Source organism: Purpureocillium takamizusanense, chromosome 4, assembly GCF_022605165.1.
Source record: "Purpureocillium takamizusanense chromosome 4, complete sequence".
Classification (NCBI taxonomy): domain Eukaryota; kingdom Fungi; phylum Ascomycota; class Sordariomycetes; order Hypocreales; family Ophiocordycipitaceae; genus Purpureocillium; species Purpureocillium takamizusanense.
In genome coordinates, this window is record NC_063071.1 from 1,571,232 (window position 1) to 1,589,629 (window position 18,398).

The 18,398-nt window shown below is 60.2% G+C and overlaps 3 protein-coding genes across 3 annotated transcripts; all 3 read right to left on the reverse strand.

Moving 5' to 3' along the window:
• Window positions 1-2,088: 2,088 nt before the first annotated feature.
• Window positions 2,089-4,929, reverse strand: JDV02_005138 (uncharacterized protein). The gene has a single exon (XM_047986402.1). It carries the CDS (start codon window positions 4,616-4,618, stop codon window positions 3,452-3,454), a length of 1,167 nt encoding a protein of 388 aa, XP_047842384.1. The 5' UTR covers window positions 4,619-4,929; the 3' UTR covers window positions 2,089-3,451.
• A 6,918-nt stretch (window positions 4,930-11,847) lies between these two features.
• Window positions 11,848-14,903, reverse strand: JDV02_005139 (uncharacterized protein). Its single transcript, XM_047986403.1, has 2 exons — window positions 13,959-14,903; window positions 11,848-13,892 (listed from the first exon to the last, which is right to left on the reverse strand). The coding sequence occupies exons 1-2, from the start codon at window positions 14,273-14,275 to the stop codon at window positions 12,353-12,355; spliced, it is 1,857 nt and encodes a 618-aa protein (XP_047842385.1). The 5' UTR covers window positions 14,276-14,903; the 3' UTR covers window positions 11,848-12,352.
• A 1,176-nt stretch (window positions 14,904-16,079) lies between these two features.
• ELO2 (Very-long-chain 3-oxoacyl-CoA synthase) lies at window positions 16,080-18,235 on the reverse strand. Its single transcript, XM_047986404.1, has 4 exons — window positions 17,389-18,235; window positions 17,265-17,334; window positions 16,990-17,202; window positions 16,080-16,934 (listed from the first exon to the last, which is right to left on the reverse strand). The coding sequence occupies exons 1-4, from the start codon at window positions 17,806-17,808 to the stop codon at window positions 16,594-16,596; spliced, it is 1,044 nt and encodes a 347-aa protein (XP_047842386.1). The 5' UTR covers window positions 17,809-18,235; the 3' UTR covers window positions 16,080-16,593.
• Window positions 18,236-18,398: the final 163 nt, after the last annotated feature.

Here is an 18,398-nt window from a genome sequence, read left to right on the forward strand (position 1 = left end):
CAGCACTCAACTCGGCTTCGCAACGACAAGTCGTGCTCGTTGGTGTGCATATGTATCTACAGTGAGAGGGCGTGTGTGTGCCGTGCAGGGTACGGATCACTCATTCGGCAGATGCGAGTGCCAAAAAAAAAAAAAGCACGCGAGAGACAGAGATCGAGAAGCAAAGGAAAATAGTGCGCACCACGCCGGTACTGCAGGTACGTGCATGGAACACGGAGAATAAAAGCCGAGAACAAGAACGAAGCACAGGAAGAAGAAGAAGAAGAAAAGAGAGATGGAGGGGCCAAGCCAAGCACGGAAGCCGAAACGGCGGGGGGGGGCTCGTGGCTGCAGGGCAAGGTGAGCGAGATGGCACCACCACCACTCCCATGACGGGAGGACAGACGAAGAGGCAAGGGGAAGGAAAATGAAGAAGCGAGATATTATGGGATGATGCTGAGAGCAACAAAGGCGGGCCGGCCGGCCAGCCATCCGGCGGCGGCGGCGGCGGCAGGTGGTGGTGGCCATGGTGATTGATGGTGCCTCACCGTCCGCTTACCTGACGACGACGCACACCGTGGTGGGAGCCATCCTGTGCTACGCCAGTCGCCACGTTGTGATATTGACAGTGTGCTTAATATATCTCACGCAGGCCCCTGCAAGGCACTGATAACCCGTCACTTTTCGTCACTTTTTTTTTCCTTTTTTCGCCTTGGGCCCTCTCTCTTTCTCTCTCTGTCGCTCGCTCTCCCTGGCTGGCTGGCTGGCTGGGGCTCCTGCACCCTGCTGCCGCTGTCCGTCAATCTCTCACGCGCACCTCTGCGCTCGTTGATTTCCCATCTTTCAGCTGCAAGGCAACAGACGAGCGGAGTAACGAGCACGCAGGGGTGGGTGGGCGGGTGGACGCGGGCAGACGGGGGCTCGAGGAGGAGGACGAGGGGGAAGAGAGAGGAGGAGAGTAGTGTTGCGGCTTCTGCGGCTGGTTTCTTGCCGGAAGTCTTTTTTTTTTCTGTTGGAGCGACGACGAACCAGAATGATGATGTGGTGCTGGTGGTCCAACGGAATACGTACATAGTACAGTATGGAGCCAGTCAGACCCCGGGGTGAGTAAGTGCAAGGTGCATGACGGAGCGCAAATGAGCCGTGCGACTACCACCATGTAAGTCAGTTTTTGTTGTACGCCGTGCGTGATGCCCGCCCGCCCGCCCGCTCCAAGTATATATGTATGTAGTTACTCCGTGCATGACGACGGATGCCGCGCGCGGGTAATGAGAGGAGGGGCCATGATGAGTGAGCCGGGAGCCCATCTGCGTCCATGATGAGATAACTCCTAACGGGAGAGAGTGGGAAACGTCAACACCACCATGTCACGGACCCGGTCCTGGCACGAACGCTCGCGGCGGCGGCAATCGGCCATCCGAACCGGCTCGTGTGTTCCAGATCTCCTCCCCATCCCCATCCATCTCGACTCCTGTGCCGTGCCGTGGGCTGGTGCGTACTAGTAGTAGTAGTAGTAGTAGTAGTAGTAGAACATGGCTGTGCCCTGGACGGACATCCCCAAAGACAGAAGACGCTTCTGGCATCATCCCGGGAGACATGGCGCGAACGCCCTCTTCCTCTCTCTACCTACCGGCACACGCACAGCACAGTATATGGCATCAAGTACCTACCTACCTCCCTACACTTACATGCTGTACGTAAGGTATCTAGGCACCTAGAACGTAGAAGCGTCACCGGCCCCAACGGCGCACGCGCCTAACAAAGCCTCCACCCAGATGCTCCCCAGCAGTCGCAACGACGACGACGATGACTACTGCACAGCGACATGGCTACGCGCACGCAACTCAACTCGACAGCAAGACGTACAGTACTAATGTACGGACGAACAGACCACTGCCAGGGACAAGAACAAGAGGGCAACAGTTACCACCACCCGTTCAGCATCCCACATCCCCTATACCTACGAAGGTACGTTAGTAACTAGCTCTTTCCCCCCTCTCTCCCCGCCAACCGCCACCCGCCACCCGCCAGGCAGCTGGCCGGACAGCCGCCAACACCACCACCACAACCACCACCACCAAAAAAGCCCCCCCCCCCCATATCCACCTCACCGTCCGTCATCACCCTCCCCACCACCACACAACACCCACATACACACACGCGCGTGCGCAAAGACCACCACCGCCCGCCGCGCGTTGACCACCTCACCGCACCGCACTCCATAACACACAGTACTACTTTAGTACTTACTGCGAGGGACCCACAGGCATTGTGCGGGCTCCCCTTCCCCATGTACTCCCCTCTCGCAGCGTGCGTGCGTGCGTGCGTGCATGCATGTAGAGATGAGTACAGTACGTATCTCCATGCATGCATGTACCCCAGACAGCTGTCAATCAACTCGATGCCGACAAGCGCGCGCCACAGGCACCAAATAAAGCGCCCGCCCACTCACTCACTCACTCACTCACTCTCCAACCTAACCCAACCCAAGCCGCAAGCCCAACAACCCGGCCAGCAAGGCAATCAATCAATCAATTCATCCATCAATCAATCAGTCAGTCAATCAACACGCAGCCAGTGCCCGCCGCGAATAAACCACGCATGCCCGACCGTATTGTCCACGCTCGGCACTCACTCGTTGTAGGCGCAGTACCTCGTACAGTACTCTCTGTCTCGGTCGATCCACCAAGTTACTACACTTGTACGTGGAAGGAACCGAGAGGAAAATAAATCGCGCGTGCTCGCGACCAAAAGACACTGAGAAAAAAAAACCAGTCAGAGACAGGCATGTTCCGTCGTCGTCCTCCTCCTCCTCCTTTGCATGGGCCTGGCGTCATGTGCGTCTCAGTGCGTCGCACAACAAAATATGCACGCAGTGTCCCGACGCCTCAGTCATGGCCGTCAAGTGTTCGTCGACAGGGTGTGCCGAGATGACCATGTTTCACGGCTCGCCAGCCGCGGCCGCCGACACCGCCCAACGCTCCCCCACCAAACATCCCCGGCAAGCCAGGTCACCGGGGTCATCTACTACTACATGCACGGCGCTGCACCTTGTACCACGCAAATGGTCGAATGTTTGTGTGTGTGTGGAAATGAACAAAACGTGTCTTGGTATCGTGGCTGCTATGAACAATCTGTTCGGCCGTGCCCGCCTGCTCCCGACGCCGTTTCCCAAAGAAGTGCCACACACAACGCCCCTCAAGGCCGGTGGCCTGATGACTCCCAAAATAAAATAAGATAAAATGCCCCATTGCCATGTTGAACGCCGTGTAGTCCCAATGATTCCCCCCGGGAAGCCCCCCAAACCCGGTGTCCGTGCCCGTGCCTGCGCCGCTAGCCCAGAACCGGCCGTGATTGTAGAGAGTCCATGCTCATTAAGAAGCCGCCGGTGCTGTTATGCCCAAAGAAAAACAATACGCGTGTAGAAGTGAGGACGTGCTCCCATGTCGTAGGTGGCGCCGCCGCGACGCGGTCACGCTCTGATGCTTCGCGGTCGGCTCATGGACAGCCCGCTTCGAAATCGGCTCCTGTGCGTGCTGGGCGATGATGGCGTTGTGCTCTCGGTCCTCGGGGTGGCCTCTGCGTTCCTCTTGGCGCCCCGCATGATGTCCTGGTAACTGGTAGGCGCTTGACTTCTGGGGCTGGGCGACGCCTCGCGCGGCGACAGCGCCACCTCCTCTTCGCCCAGCTGCGCCATCGGCGAGAGTTGCAGCGAGAGGCTCTCGCGGTGACTACCGTCTACCTGGTTGAGCATCGGGCGGCTTCGCTTCTTGACCAGGCTGAGCGTCTTCCTCAGCATGCCCGTCGGCGTTTTCGGCTGCGTCCGTGCCGAGTCGGGCTCCTCGGCCTCGGCCACCTTGGGCGCAAATGGATCAATGGTGAGAAACGTCGGCCGCTTCTTTTCCAGCGTCTTGGGCTTCATGCTGCTTGACCTGGGCGGATGCAGTAACAATGTGGACGAGGACGAAATGGATCGGGTGCGGAAAAGTGCCGTCGGTTCTGTCGACGTGCGTACAATGCCTGTGGACGGCCGCCGCGAGCTCGAACTGGCCGAGCTGGTCGAGGCGGGTGTCGTGGACCTCGGCGGGAGCTCGACGATGGAAGGGCGGCCGTGAAAGACGACGGTCACGATGCGGGCCGTGTCCTCGTGGCTGGTCCGCGAGGAGGCCGACCGCTGGGACTGCTCGCTGTCCGAGTCGAGCTCGTCAAAGTCGGAAAAGTCGTCTGCCGAGGACGAGGCGTCTTCTTCGGACGAGAGGTAGACCTGGTGAGGAGCGGCGTGGGGTAGCATGGGCCTCTCTTCGGGAGCGGCCTTTTGCGGCAGCGAGGAGAGCAGCCTTGAAGCGCGCAGAGCGCTCTTGGCCGGCAGGGCAGGGGCGGCGAGCCCGTCTTCGAGGTGCGGCAAGGAAAGCATCTCGTCGGTGTCTGGTCGTGGCGAGTCTGCAACGGTGGAATCGGCAGCGGCGGTAGTAGCTGCAAGAGACTCGACGCCTGGACGAGCTTGTTGGGTTTCGGCGGGCGAGGGAGACATGGCGGAGTCGGGTCTATAAGAGAGGCCGTCCGGTTGCAGCGCGTTAATGGGCTGCTGAGGACGCGGAATGGAATCGACAGCCCCCCTCGGCGGATCCACCGACGGCATGGAGCGGTGACGTTTCCCTTTGCTCGAGGAGACCGTGAGACAGGCAGTCGCGTGGTTGGGTCGTGGATGGGCGTCCGTCGGCAAGGCGTGTGTGCGTGGAGGGCGTGTAAGCGAGTGATGTCGTGGGCAGCCCTTGGTAGCGTCGACGCCGCGCAAAGGGGTACTGCAGCAAGGAGCTCGAATGAAGGAAGGTCGCGAAGCGCAAGACCAAAGGGAGAAAGAGTGGAAGGGCACAGGAATGTTTCAAGCCCGGGGCGGGGACGGTCAAGTATGTAAAAGGGACTGACGGCGGTGGTGGTGGTGGTGGTGTGGTGTGGTGTGGCAGAGATAATGGCTGTGGTGGCATGGCATGTTCCAGTTTCCACCTCCTGGCATTCTCCCAACGGTGCGTGGGTGCCACCGCTCGCACTGGGTACGACAGGGGCAGGGCCTAGCGCGGTGGGCTCGGGCAGGGGCCGCTGGGCTGGGCTGGGCTTCAAGCTCGAGTGCCCCCCCCCCCCTGCCCGCCCGGCTCCTCTCAACAGACCTTCAGTGAGGGTTGCTGCTCCCCTGTGCGGCCCCGCCGCCCGCACATTGGATTTCAAGGTTGGATTCGCCGGCCCCGTTCTGTTCGGTGCTGCGCGCTGGGCAGCGGGCCGTTCAGGGCACGCACGAGAGCAATGGATCCACGAGTCCATTGGGGGCGCGCCGCCACTGTCGGGGGAGGGGGGTGTTGGATGCCTGGCCTGGGGGCCGTGAGCGGACAACAGATTGCTGCTGCTGCTGCCATACTTGTGAAGGCCCTTTCACTTCACTTCAGTTCATTCTTCGTGTGCACCCCTGCGCAGGCGGCCCCTCGAGCGTCACGCGCCGGCGCCGGGAGGGGCGACGGCCAGGCTTGGCTCGTTTCAAGTGCATTGCACTGCTTTTGCTCGATCCATCCCACATGGTCTGGTTCTGCCCGTCGTCGGGTCATGACTTTGTCCTGGCGCCCCATTGTCGCTGACGTCTGGCGCAAACCTTCGCATGCGATAAAGAGGCCTTCCATGGTCCTGGTGCCCGCAACCCAATCTCCTCAACTGCCCCGTAGTCGCCCGTAATGTAAGTTTCGTTCGTACCTGTACAGTGCCGTTGGGAGCGAGGCTGGTCAGCTCCGAACCCGGTTCTGGCCCCCCCAAAAAAGACGCGGCCGCGCTCAGCCAAGGCATCCCCGATCCAGCCAGCGCCATCCGGCAGGATCACCACCCGACCTCGTCGCCGCTGCACGCCTGCACCATATCATCATCATCATCAGCCGCCACCGCCCTCTCGCTCGCATCCATCCATCCATCCATCCCAACCCGTCCGAGGAGGGCTTGGAGGGCTCTCGCCTGGGCAACCCGCCGCGCCAATGGCAGCGCCCCGTGGCCACCAGGGGTGCCGCGACCGTCACTTTGGCTGCTCCACCATTCCAGCACGGGGCAGGGGACCAGCCCGTCGACCGCCCGCGGAAGCCCCAAGGCGCCTCTGCCTCTGTCTCTACCAGTCACGCAGACAGACGCCTTCGCCGTTCCGGCCCAAACCACATCCGCACGCAGCGCCGACAGACAGGCGGCATTGGCATTGACGGCCGCCCATTGGATGCCGCCCACGAACTTCAATGTGCCAAGGAGATGGAAGCAGTGGCCAGGAGATGGTCCCGTCGCTCTGCCTCCCCACGGCCGGCGTTTCGAGTCGCGCGCCTGTTGATGATCGACCGTCATGCAAGAAAACCGGGGGGGGCATCCTCCACGGCGATCCTCCTCAGGCCAAGGGTCGCCAATCTATCTGCCATCGGGGCCCGTCACCCCATCCCTCGTCAGGGCCTTTTTTTTTCGCTCGCGTGTTGCAGAAACTCGCACTTCAGGTGAACCCCTTTCGAGAATTCCATGATGAGCCCGTACGACAGAGCACACAGTACGGAGCACTTGATCCTCGGTGCTGGCTCAAACCAACCGGTCAGCCGTGGGGCCCCAAATTACGTAGCAGGGAAGGGGTTTGGCACTGTATCAGTCGAGAGGGCCGCTTTCGCTCCCAACGGCCGGCCGATCTTGCAAGCAATCCGGCTCCGCCGACCCTCGACGCCCGTTGTTAGCCGGAGCGTCGAAGCGTTGAGCCCTGCCTGCCTCGTGCAGCATCGCCTTTTGCCATGATGCAGTCACCTCGTCGCAGCTGCAGTAGCCGTCGAGTTTTGCTTACGCCATGATCGACGTAATCACTCTTTTGGGGGACTCTGGTGCGGTCGTCATCTCTCGCAGGCCCTCCTAGACATCGGCCCTCATCTGTCGAGGGCGCACGGCGCGCCTGGAGGCCTACACCCGGTCCGGACCCCAAGAGCTGGTCATGACATGATGAGAATAAGCATCAACAAACTGCAGGCTACTGGCAGGTGCATTGGCGAAGAGGCGCCTCCACCACACACACCACTTTGGTGTCTCGTCGGCTCGTATCGCCATGGGAGGCGACGACGAATGGCGGCGGCTCGCGTCCGAACCGGGTGAGTAGACCGACTTTTCCGCGAGTCGCACGCTGGCAGACGGAAGGCTCCAGCCGCCCTCGCATCGCAGCGCATAGCATGGCAGGGCCTGGCCTGGCCTGGCCTGGCATCGTGGGATGCCTCCGGATGTCGGGAGGGGTCCTGCCCTTGCGACGCCAGTGCCTGATGCGATGCGCCCTCGATGGCGGCACTACTGCTGCTGCGCTGCGATCCATCGTGGTGGTTGTGACGGCTCAGACACGAGGGACAAGCCAGGGCGTCTCGCCGCGCCACGGTGGTGATGGTGGTGGTGGTGGTGGTGGTCACTGGCTGGACTGCCTTGGCTTGGGGCACTACTACTATTAGGTACTGTACTGTGCTATGCAGCACCCACCACCACCACCACCACCACCACCACAGCACCTGCTGCGAAACTCGGCGGTGCAAGTACCTGTCTGGTGGTCACAGTGCGCTGCCGCACATCGTCTCCTTGCGACAAAAAGGAGTCGCTCGCACTCGCCCCGGGCGCCGGCTCGCCCTTTGGCGGCAGGGTCGTCGGGTCGTATCAATCCCGTCAAACGGGCTCGAGGATTGCCGCTGTCTGACGACGCACTCGCCCGACGGACGACGTCGCCAGTTCGTCTGAACATTGTCGGCCAGGAACCGCAATCAAACGCGGCTGATACTCGCAATGAACCAAGCCACCAAACCTGCCAACAACCAAGCAACCAGGATCGCTCTGACAATCGGCGCACACGTGGGACACGTGGGCGAGCGCTTTGACGTCGAAGAAATCCTGCCCGACTCCCCTGGTGCTTCCAAGTCTGCCTGTCCAGCAATGATGGTGGCCATCATCGTCTGTTCGTCGCCATGGTCGGCTGCCGAAACACAGCCGGCGACCACGAAGCCAAGATGGCGCCACGATACAGAGACGAAACGTCGTGGGCGCACGGCATCATCTGGCGGACGAGCCTCTGGTGGTGCAGACGCACTCGGCTCATCTCGTCGACTCTTGCACGCCGCTGCAGTCCATCCCCAGTCGTTGCACACAGTGGGTGGACATGCGACAGGGGCAGCGGTCTGAGGGTCAGGAGTACGTACCCACCATGGCGTCATGTTCATCTGCCGCTGTGGCACAGCAGGCGCCCCACATGCCCGATCCAGCGAGCTTCAGGCTGCGGCGAGAAGCTCCCCGCCCGCCGTGGTGTCCGTCGTCTGTGGGCCGCGAGAGTGGGGGACAGATGGTTGCAGCGCCACACAAGGCCCCCCCCACGATCGCTGGTGCAGAAGATGTCATGGGTGGCTGGAGCGTTGGCGCACCAGCCACGCTCCCGCATTCATGAGGTTCGAGTGTGTTGTTTCCTCTTGAGGAGAATGAGAGTTGGATCCCCTCGCCTCGCACTGCCCCGCAACACTGCGCCGCCGCCTGCTGTTGCTTCTTCGGACCCCCCTCCCCATCCCCAACCACGCCATGCGCGTTTCGGGCCTAGGCGATGCTTCTAAAAATGTGCATCCCACTAATTCACAGTAATACTCGCGACCGCATGCCACACCTTTCTCTCTCCCTTCTCGGGGCTGGACGTCGCCTCAAGGAATTCTTATCCGAGTTTAAACACACACGCACAAAAGTACACTTTTGCCCTGGGTGCCCGCCGTACAGTGTAGTAATACACGGACGGCACTATACATCGGCAGCAAGATCTGCCGTTAAGCTCGCGACCGGCATCGGGTGGTTGGGCAAGCCCGCTGACATACCACGGCAGAACCTTATATAGGACCCTGCAGTCACTAAGTCGGTCGGTCATACCTACAGCATGACCCCCGGGGCCCACTGCCGGCACGGATTATTTTTTGATTTTGATTTTTTTTTCCTACGATGGACATTTTGTCGGATCGATCAGAGTTTGCGAGGCAGATAGACGAACGCCGAGGACCGCACGGGAGGGCCGGAGCGCGGGCAAGGTACCAACCACCACGGACCGCCGCCCCTCCACTTCCTCCTCCTCCTTGTTGTTGTTCCCAAAGTACGCAACAGCACTGTGACGTGGTTTATCAGTATTGCGTGCCAAAAGAGCCTCCCTCTGGCCCCTTCCGCCTCTTTTTCGCGTTTTATGAGGTTCCGCGACGGCTTCCAGACCTCCCCTTCCTCCCCTGCTCGATGGGAAAATCTGCATGCCTGTGCGTTGCGTGTCTCGGGGCGGTTGTCTCGCGGCATGGGATGGGATATCATCGGATGGGGATGGGGCACGGGGAGGCGCGCGCAGGGAGAGGGGGGGCGCGGTTCGGGAGAAAAAGGGCGTGCGTGCATGCATATACATACATACATACATTCATACGATGCGCGTGCCCGCGGGCACAGACGAGAAACAGCCGGCTCGCGCGCACGACAAGAGACACAGGACAGATTACTACTACAACATATACGTATACGCACACCTACCTGGGAAAACCCCCCTCCATTGTGTCGGGTCGGGTCGTGTCAGGTCCGTGTCGTGTCGTTTTGTGTCAGGAAATACATATATACCTAATACGGCTGCTACTTACTTACTAACTAACATGCCCCATGCCAGTCGGCCAACATAACAGACCGGGCGTAGGAGCCCGAAAACACAGCAAGGAAAAGAGAGATGGGGGGGGGGGGGGCACGACGACAGCAAGGTCGGCTGCTTTCTTTTACTACTACTAATACATGAGGATGAAACCCGCACTAGCATTCCATCTGGTTTCGAGGTTTGTTCCTGCCATGCCTGCATCGCAAAACCACTCTTGGGAGACGCATAGACATTTGTCCATCCTGCCTGCCTGTCTGCGCGTGTCTGCGCGCCCGCCGGCCGCCGCCCCGCATGGCACGAAAAAGAGGTAATATCATCTCCCGCGATGCCCGCTCGTACGTAATAATTGACCGATGATGAAGAACGGCGGGCGCTGCAAGTAGCCGTGTGAAAGAGCGTCCGGGCGTCTTTCTCATGCGCCGGTCTCGGTGGCACGGTGACACGACAGACAGACGGTTTACACATACACACACTCTCTCTCTCTCTCTGTCTCTCGCGCTCCGTCCTACCCCCGCGCGCTCCGTCAGTGTCCCTCCTCCTCGTCCTCATCCTCCACTTTATTTCTTTCCTCTTGTGTAGATGCCGACATGTGTCTGTTCCCCATCCCATCCCCAGCCTCTCTCTGTCTCCCCCCTCCCGTTCGCCATGCAGCAAGGCCACCTCGCACAACAGGGTGGCACGACTTGGCTTCGGCTACGTACATGCAGTATCTCCAGAGCAACGCTAGAGTCTACAAGAGAAGAGAGGAGAAAGAAGGACAGGGAAACAATGACCTGCAGGCCGGTAGTATCTCGCCTGTGGCGTTTCGTTGTTTCCCTCCTCGCCTTCGCCCTCGCCCTCGCCCCCGCTCAGCCCGCGAAGCATGTGCGTGCGTGCGTAGTACGTATACTGTACGTACTGTACGTACGTACGTACATGTGCCGTTGCATGATGCGCGTCAAAACAAGGCACCCGCCGGGCGGGCGGGCGGGCAGGGCAGGCGGTCGGGGCGGCCGTGAGCCGGGGCCCGGGGCCCGTGTGCATTGCCCACTCCTGTCGAAACGTCGCGGAGGGGTGTGTGTGTGTGTGTGTGTGTGTGTGCACGCAACGTATGTAGTTACTTTGCTGGCCGCAGTTTACGCACGCCCGCACGTACGTACGTATACCAGTGTGTACGCATGTACCTACACGAATCTGGGAGCGGTAACGCCTTGAGTGGTTGGGCGGCGGCGGCGCAGGATATATATTACTACCACCTATGCGCACGAGTACTTGCCACTAGTAGAGACCTGTTATATTCCCGTGGACCACGGGAAGAAGACGAAGAAAAGAGAAAGGGCCGAAGAGGAATGACTCGGGCGATGGTGATGTTACATGTCAGTGGAGGCACAGCCTATCTGTGAAGAAGAGGAGGAGGAGACATGTCACCGCTTAGCTTAAGGTAAAAGACGTCGAGACGAGTACTAACGCCCCTAGATGCCTTTCTCTACCACCTAAACCAGCGTGCCTTCTTCCCCCTCATCATCTCAGCTCGCAAATGTGCGTCGTGGGCTGTTCGTGCTACCTCGAAAGCGCATATTGCCTTTGCTCGTAAGTGGTAATTACTTGGCTGGCACTCACTGCATCTGGTCGTATCTGGGCAGAGCGGCCCCCCGGCACAGCAACACGTTCGAGCAAGTATAGCCCTAGCCCCCCCTTCACCTTATACTTCCACCACCTTATGTACATCTATATACCATGCATCAACAGCATCATCCATCCATCCATGTATATATGTATGACAAAACACCACACCCCGCACTCGCCCGCCCGCCCTCTCGCCCCCATCGCGGCACGCATGCACACACACACACACACACACCCGCCGCCCATATTCGTCGTCACCGGGAACCTCCGCCGGTCCTCATGCGCGTAGAAGGAAAAAAAGAAAAGAAAGCCGGGCTGAAAAAAAAAAGTCTCTCGGCGCCAGAGTGCCAGACGAGCTGCGAGGACTGTGCGTGCGGCAGTGACGCAACTCTTTTTTTTTTTTACCTGATGGAAATGGGAGGGGCTACATACATTACATACATACTATCGACATGTGGCGCATGGCAGCAGCATGGACATGGCACGATACCCGCGATAAATGAAGAGGGCAGGCGGGTGTGTCATGCGCCCAGACGCACTACGCGCGGCAAGGGAGGAAGGAGGAGAAGGGATGTGGGCGAGCATGATAACGAGAGAGCCTCATGTATTACAAACGATAACGTACTTCTTTCGTACGGTGGGCCATGATTGGCAAAAAGGGCACGTCCGTCCAAGGGCGGACGATGGACAGACGGTATGGCATGAAATTCGTGATCTCATGGCGGCCCCTTCGCGGACAGCACATATACATCGCATCGCATTACTCATTGACCCAAATGCCGCCCGCTCACGGGGGGCCCCTATCGGCGACGCCAGCGACTCATTCAACTTCGTGCGCACACAGTGCTACTGTGCTACCCCTTCCCCCTTGATGTAAACGTGCTCGTTGCATCGTTTCTAGATGCATTCCATGAAACCGCCATTACGTTGTGCGGCTGAAAGTGTCGCCGCCGCCTCCATCGTCGTCAGTCATTCTTGGGCGTCGTCTCCTCGCGCTTCTTTGTCGTCTGGACATGAACCCAGTCTCCCTTGCCCGTCGATGGCCCGACGAGGCATCGTGGCACGCGCGGCCAACTCAAATCCCTGTGCGTCCGGCGCACCCTCCTAACTCCATTGTCCCCTAGTCCTCCTCGGCTCACCACCGCTGCTGCGAGGCCCGGTGGCGTTGGCAAACGGCTTCGGGGGCGCGCTGAGCGTAAACCCCGCGTCGCTTGTGCCACCGGGCACCGCCAGGAAACCGCTCGTTCCATTGCCGATCAAAACACTCCTGCGCGCCTCTCCGCGGTCCCAGCCCGGGCCCGTCACATCCGCGGCGAGGCCGTAGCTACTCATTGGCCGTCTGTCGCCATGGCCACCCGCCTCGACCACCGTGATGGGGTCGACCCGAGCAAAGTTCCACTTTCCGTACTCATCGTTCTTGGTAAACACCTCGAGGGTCTGCGTCGGGGGAGAGGGTCCCGCCCTGGGTTGCGCGAAGGGATTGTTGGAGCTGAACCGGTTAGGATTGCCTTTGGGCGACATTGGCTGTCGGGTGGGAAACGTAGGGGAGCGAGGCGGCTGGACGGGAAGTGGCGAGACTCGTACCGCCGGCGGGCTCGCGTTGGACGAGCTGGAACCTGGCCGTCTGCCGGAAAAGGCGGCCTGGGGCGGCGGCAATCCCGAGAGCTTTTCGGGAAAGCTCTCGTCGCGCACGTAAAGCCTGCGCAGCCTGGGCAGGTTGCCCGCCATGATGCACGATGCAAGATACGTGTAGTATCCGGGAGTGGCGTACGGGCCTGCTCCAGACGTCGACGATATCTCGTACCGCAGCGTCTTAAGCCTCTTGGACGATAACAGCGCGGGCGACTCGTGGGTTGGGAACGGATCCTGCACCTTGGATTGGATGGCAAGCGTCCTGAGTGCGGGCGCCATCTGCAAGACCTCCTGGAGCCGCCAGGGCTGCACTCCCGTGTCCTTGAGGGTCAGCACCCGGAGCGCCATCTGCGTCTCGTACCACGACAGATACTCGACGAGGCCTGCGACCGTCATCCGCGCCGCATCCTTGACCACCAGTTCTTCTAGTGCCGGCATGGGTGGCAGGCCGTCGGCAACGACCATGACCTCGTCGGAGAAGCTCGGTGTCTCCGTCACTTTGAGGGCACGGAGCCTCGTGAGGGAACCCAGGACGTTTCGCAGGACCATCGGGTCCACGTCCAGACGGTCGAGCTCCAGCACCTCCAGACACGGCCATACCTGCGGCTGGGCCAAGGCGGCAAAGCTCCTCTCGGATCCCTTGACGTAGGCCATCTTGCGCAGGTTTGGGCATCGGGCCTGAACCTCGAGCCGTAGCGTCGCGTAGTTGGGCTCGTCGGCGAACATGCCCTCGGGCAGGTCAACGTACTTGATGTTGGGAAGGACGGCAATGGTTTGGGCCAGCTCGACGTGGCAGGACTCGCGGATCATGTACGGCGTCTTGAGAAACTGGACGAGCTTGCCTATCCGCGTCGGGTCATCACGAACGGTCCGTCGGAACAGCCTCAGGCGGGCAAGGGCGGGGTCCTCGGGAATGCCATTGCGATCAAACCGCGACGTCTTCTTGCGCTTCTCCGCCAGGAACGCCTCCAGCTTGCAGTAATGCACAGGGTCGATGCGGACGCTGTGATAACTGAGGTCGGGTCAGCTGCGTCGGAGCTTGGTCCGTCGCCGGAGTGGAGGTTGAGGGGGAACATACAGGACCGTGACGGCACTCGCTCGCCATGACCGATTCACCTGCGCGCAGTGAGAGAGGTCGCGCAGGTCGCAGAGCATGCACCCATGGTCGTTGGCGCTCTCTTCGCACGGTTCGTAGCTCTCGTCGCGGGTGTGCGGACAGACAAAGGCGAAGATGCGCTGCAGCACGGCGTGAGGGAAGTGATTCAGAAGGTTCGCCGAGTTGTACGTGGGCGGCGCGTGAAAGGCTGTGGAGGGCGGCCAAGAACGGAACTCTTCGGGGTACGACGACGACGACTCGCTCTTCTTCTTATCCTTTTTGCGAAAAGGGAGTCTCATGGTGGTGGCGGGCAGGCGTCGCAGCGGCTCGTGAGCGAGCTCGCGCCTGGTTGGAAGGAGAGAGCACAGGACTTTATGACCAGGCGAGGCGTTGCCGTCGAATGTGAGACCGAGGGCAAGGGAGCGAGGCACGCTATGTTGTCAATATGTCTCTGGGCGCTGAGACAGTCGTGGCACGCCTGAATAGGATGGCGTCGGATAAGGTAGGCTAATAAGGAGCACAATCTGCTGCACACATGCTTCGTTGTTGCCGCTGACGATGATGCTGTTGCCGCTGCGTCGTCGTCGTAGTCGGCGCAGGCGTGTCCTGGAAACGAGGCGGAAATCCCGAAGAGTTGAAGTCGGGCAGAGCCAGGTCAGCGTCGTTTCTCCCGCCCCGGCAGCGCACCTCGCTCTCACCCTCCCGGGCGGATGGTTCAGGGTTCAGGGAAGAGCGTTTCGCAAGTGCTGCTTGCTGCACCTTGTGTCCGACTCGCGAGAGACTCGTGGTAAGGCGTCGCCCTCTGCCCGATCCGCGCGCGATGCGAGCGTCGAAACCGGAAATGCAAAAAGTCGCACGCGAGGCCTGCCGACACTTTGGTGAGGAGAAGGCACGTCGAGAGGTTGAAGGGTGTAGCTTCGCTCCAAGGAGGACTGCATGTAAGGAGGACAACAAAAAGCCCTGTGCTGAGGCAACCCTTCCCCTAAAGTCGGTCCCGTTCAGGAGCACAGACAGTGCAGGGGACAGCGGCAGCGGCACCCGACTGAATCAGCCTGGAGCCCGGCAGCGAATGAATGGATTGGATACGTTAAAGCAGCGGGCTGCCCGGGTGAGCTACGTAACTAGGTGCCTACTGGCAGCCGCGGCGCCCCAGACGGAATTGGATTACAGCAAGGGGCCGGGGGGGGGGCTGTGGGGCCTGGGCGCCTGCTAGAACCCCTGGGCAGGCACTCGACCTGTCCGGGCTGTCCCTGGACCCGCCACCCTACACACATCAGATGAAGCCGCGTGTGGGGGATACCGGCACGCACGCACTACTCTAGGCCCAAAGCGCTGGAAGGGCTCTCCATGTCGGGGGGAGGCTCAAAGCCAAGGTAGACGGAGTCTTCTGTCCTCACTTGGCGCGCATAGCCAAAACGCTAAACGCTGGCCTCCTGCACTCCAGGATAGCACGAGCATCTTGGCTATAGATGATGCTTGGATGATATTCCCCCCCCCCCCGACAGGTGTCAGGCGATGGAGCGTGAGAGGCCCGCTGCTACCTGCAGGCGCCCGCCGCCTGGCAGGGCTCAAGTGTTCTTTTTTTAGGCGCCAAGATGAGCCTGGCGCCTCTGCGGTGGTGACGGGACGACAGGGCAAGGAGGAGGTGCCTAACCGACGCTGAATCGAGCGTGCTGGCTGGTCCTCATGCCCTGCCAACTTGCCCCTGCCCGCCTACCTTAAAGTCGGGTCCATGCCCGGATCCATCCAGCTCCCACCCCGGTTCCCCACGTCTTTCGTACCTCGGCCACCCCCTGAATGACGCGGTGATTCCAACAGGCCTTGTCTTGTCTGGGGACTGGGGACCCTCCGCCAATGAGCCCGGCCGGGTGCTGGCTGCGGATGAGCGAACTGCAGCGAGGTCCCTGCCAACAGAACCACACGAGCACGTCCTCGTCGCGGGAAAGTTCTGCCTCACCCAGCATCTCTGGCTTGATTGGACATGGCACGCGTTGCCACTGGGCTATTGCAGTCACTCTAGGGGCATACACTCCACAGAAACCGCAACATCAGGTACCTGAGCCATTTCGTAGACCTCTGGCAACAAGCACTGCGCAACACAACCTCCGGCAGACGATGCGGAACGAGACTCGATTCCACCCTCTATATATCCTCGCTCCGGACCGGGAGCGATCTGATGCTTCAGTTTACACGACGGCCGCCAGCCGAGATTAAAATGTCGTAGTGGCAGCAACTCATCCCCAGCTCTGCCATGCAATTCGGCCCCAGCCGACAAGCAGTCACCGTGTCATGCTTTCCGTGAACCCAAGCCAGTAAAGCGTACAAGTGTCATCAAACCTCCCCCCCATCATCATGACCGCCAGTAAAAAGACATATCGACGTCGCCAGCACCAGCGACGGCTCTCGGCCCAACTCCTGACCAGATTCGCCCGACTGCGTAAATCGAAAATTACTCCAAAAAAGGGTCGAGGTGTTTTGCCATTAGTTGTAGATAGTATGACGTGGTTGTAACGACTTGCCACCTCGACAGTCGACAGCCCGGGAGCGGCCGCATCGTCCTCCATCTCCCAACGGCAGCACGCCTGTGCGAGAGACACCACGGGCTTCAGTCGAGCGCTTAGGCCTTGCGGGAGCGAGTCGTAGCACCGTTGGTCTTGGCTCCGGTCGTGCTCGCGCCGTTCGCGTTGCCGTTAGCACTGCCGTTGGTGGCCGCCTGTACGTGAATGGGGTCGGGCAGGGGGGCCTGGCTCATGCGGCGCAGCGACTTGCGGCTTGTCGTCGCCTTGCCGTGCTTCTTGTACGTCGCAATGTAGAACGAGATGAAGAGCACCAGGTAAGAGCTGATGATGGCAATGCCAGAAAACGCGGCGAACTCCTCACCCGCGCACGTGCCGGCGTTGGGCATCCATTGGAAGTAGGTCGAGGTGAAGTACGTGTACGAGGCAAAGTAGACGAACCCTAGGCGCACTGTCAGCAGCCAAACTCGATCGTCAATACACGGGGGGGGACTCACCAAGATCAATGACAAACTGGATGATCTGGAGACGAGTGACCCACTCCTTCCACCAGATCCTGACACCGCGCGCGCTCTGGAAGTAGTACCAGTACATGACCACGTGAACGGTCAGGTTCAGCGTGATGACGACCCAGGAGACAGCAGTGGATCCAATGAGCTGCGTGTAGCATAGCAGGGCAGTGGCGCCGTGGTGGTAGCAGTGGAGGAACGCTGCATGACATTAGTCAAATCCCGGCCAATTTCTTTCAGCTCTTCTGATGACAAAGACTTACTCAGAGGCTTCTTCTTGAGGAACAGGAAGACGGTGTCGAGAAGCTCGAGATACTTGGTCAGGTAGTTGAGCTGCGGCTGGGCGTTAGTGACTGGAGCAGAATAGCCGTCATCGGTATTGCTCACGTAGTACAGGACAACCAGGGGCTGGGTCCAACCGCCGTTGTGATCGCAGATCGCGTAGAAGATGCCATGACGAACAAGGGTGGGCAGGAGCTGCTCAATGAAGAGAGCCAAGAGGATGGCGCTGATGGCGGTGAGGTAAAAGTTGTGGATGAGGAACAGCGTCTTGAGCTTAAAGGGCTCGCGGTTGCGCATCAGCTCGCGGCCGCCGAGGATGACAATGTAATATACGACGATGAAGATAGCACTCGACTTGAGGGTCGACAAAGGAGTCTCGAACGGCACAAAGTTGAAGTCGTCGGCTGGGTAACCGACGACGGCGTTCCATGCCTTGTCGAAGATGGGCCAGAGGTGGATGCCGAAGGGACGGTCGAGCGTCGGCAGCGGCAGCTGCTCGTAAAAGGAGGCCGGAGCGGACGACATGGTGGGCGACTTTCAGGCACACAACTGCAGGGGTCGGATTGATGCGAATTTGATGGATCGCGAGTCGCAGCGGCTGGAGAGGACACTTGTCGCCGCGGTATTAGGTTTCGAGTCCGGGAGGAGGGGTGGGCGGACGTTGACGCGACGCAATCGACGCAAGCGCGTGACCCAAGACAAAGGCCCGGTATCTGGTTCAAGGAACGACGAGAAGGAAAGAGCAATCGCACAAGAGGCAGCCTCCCTCGAGCCAAGCTCACGCACAAGGTCGATTATCGGGTGTTGAAGAGAGGGATGTGAAAGGAAGAAAGAGGATGAAGGGGGGGGCCGACGGACAAAATTTAGGATGGACGGGAACCTTGGAAGTCTGTTGCTACTGCTCGGGCGTGTCGGGGTCGCCAGGGGCGTGCGTCGAAAAGGGGAAATTTGGCGTGCCCAGCACTTTTTCCTCTCCCTTTCTGGGCCTCATCACTCTCGCCCCGTCGGTGCCTCCAGGGCCGCTGGCTCTGGGGGGGGGAGGGGCCGCCGGGGCGGTCGGGACGGGACTTGGCAGGAGCGAGTTTGCCTCGCGGGGCTCGCATGTGATTCGCTGG

Excerpts from the sequence above, each read along its gene's own strand:
- JDV02_005138 (XM_047986402.1), bottom strand. The coding sequence starts at position 4,618 with ATGCCGTCGGTGGATCCGCCGAGGGGGGCTGTCGATTCCATTCCGCGT.
- ELO2 (XM_047986404.1), bottom strand. The coding sequence starts at position 17,808 with ATGTCGTCCGCTCCGGCCTCCTTTTACGAGCAGCTGCCGCTGCCGACG. Across the intron at positions 17,203-17,264 it reads CCTCAAGAAGAAGCCTCTGA|CGTTCCTCCACTGCTACCAC; the intron begins GTAAGTCTTTGT and ends AATGTCATGCAG. Across the intron at positions 16,935-16,989 it reads CCAGTTTGTCATTGATCTTG|GGTTCGTCTACTTTGCCTCG; the intron begins GTGAGTCCCCCC and ends CAGTGCGCCTAG.
- JDV02_005139 (XM_047986403.1), bottom strand. The coding sequence starts at position 14,275 with ATGAGACTCCCTTTTCGCAAAAAGGATAAGAAGAAGAGCGAGTCGTCG. Across the intron at positions 13,893-13,958 it reads GCGAGTGCCGTCACGGTCCT|TTATCACAGCGTCCGCATCG; the intron begins GTATGTTCCCCC and ends ACCCGACCTCAG.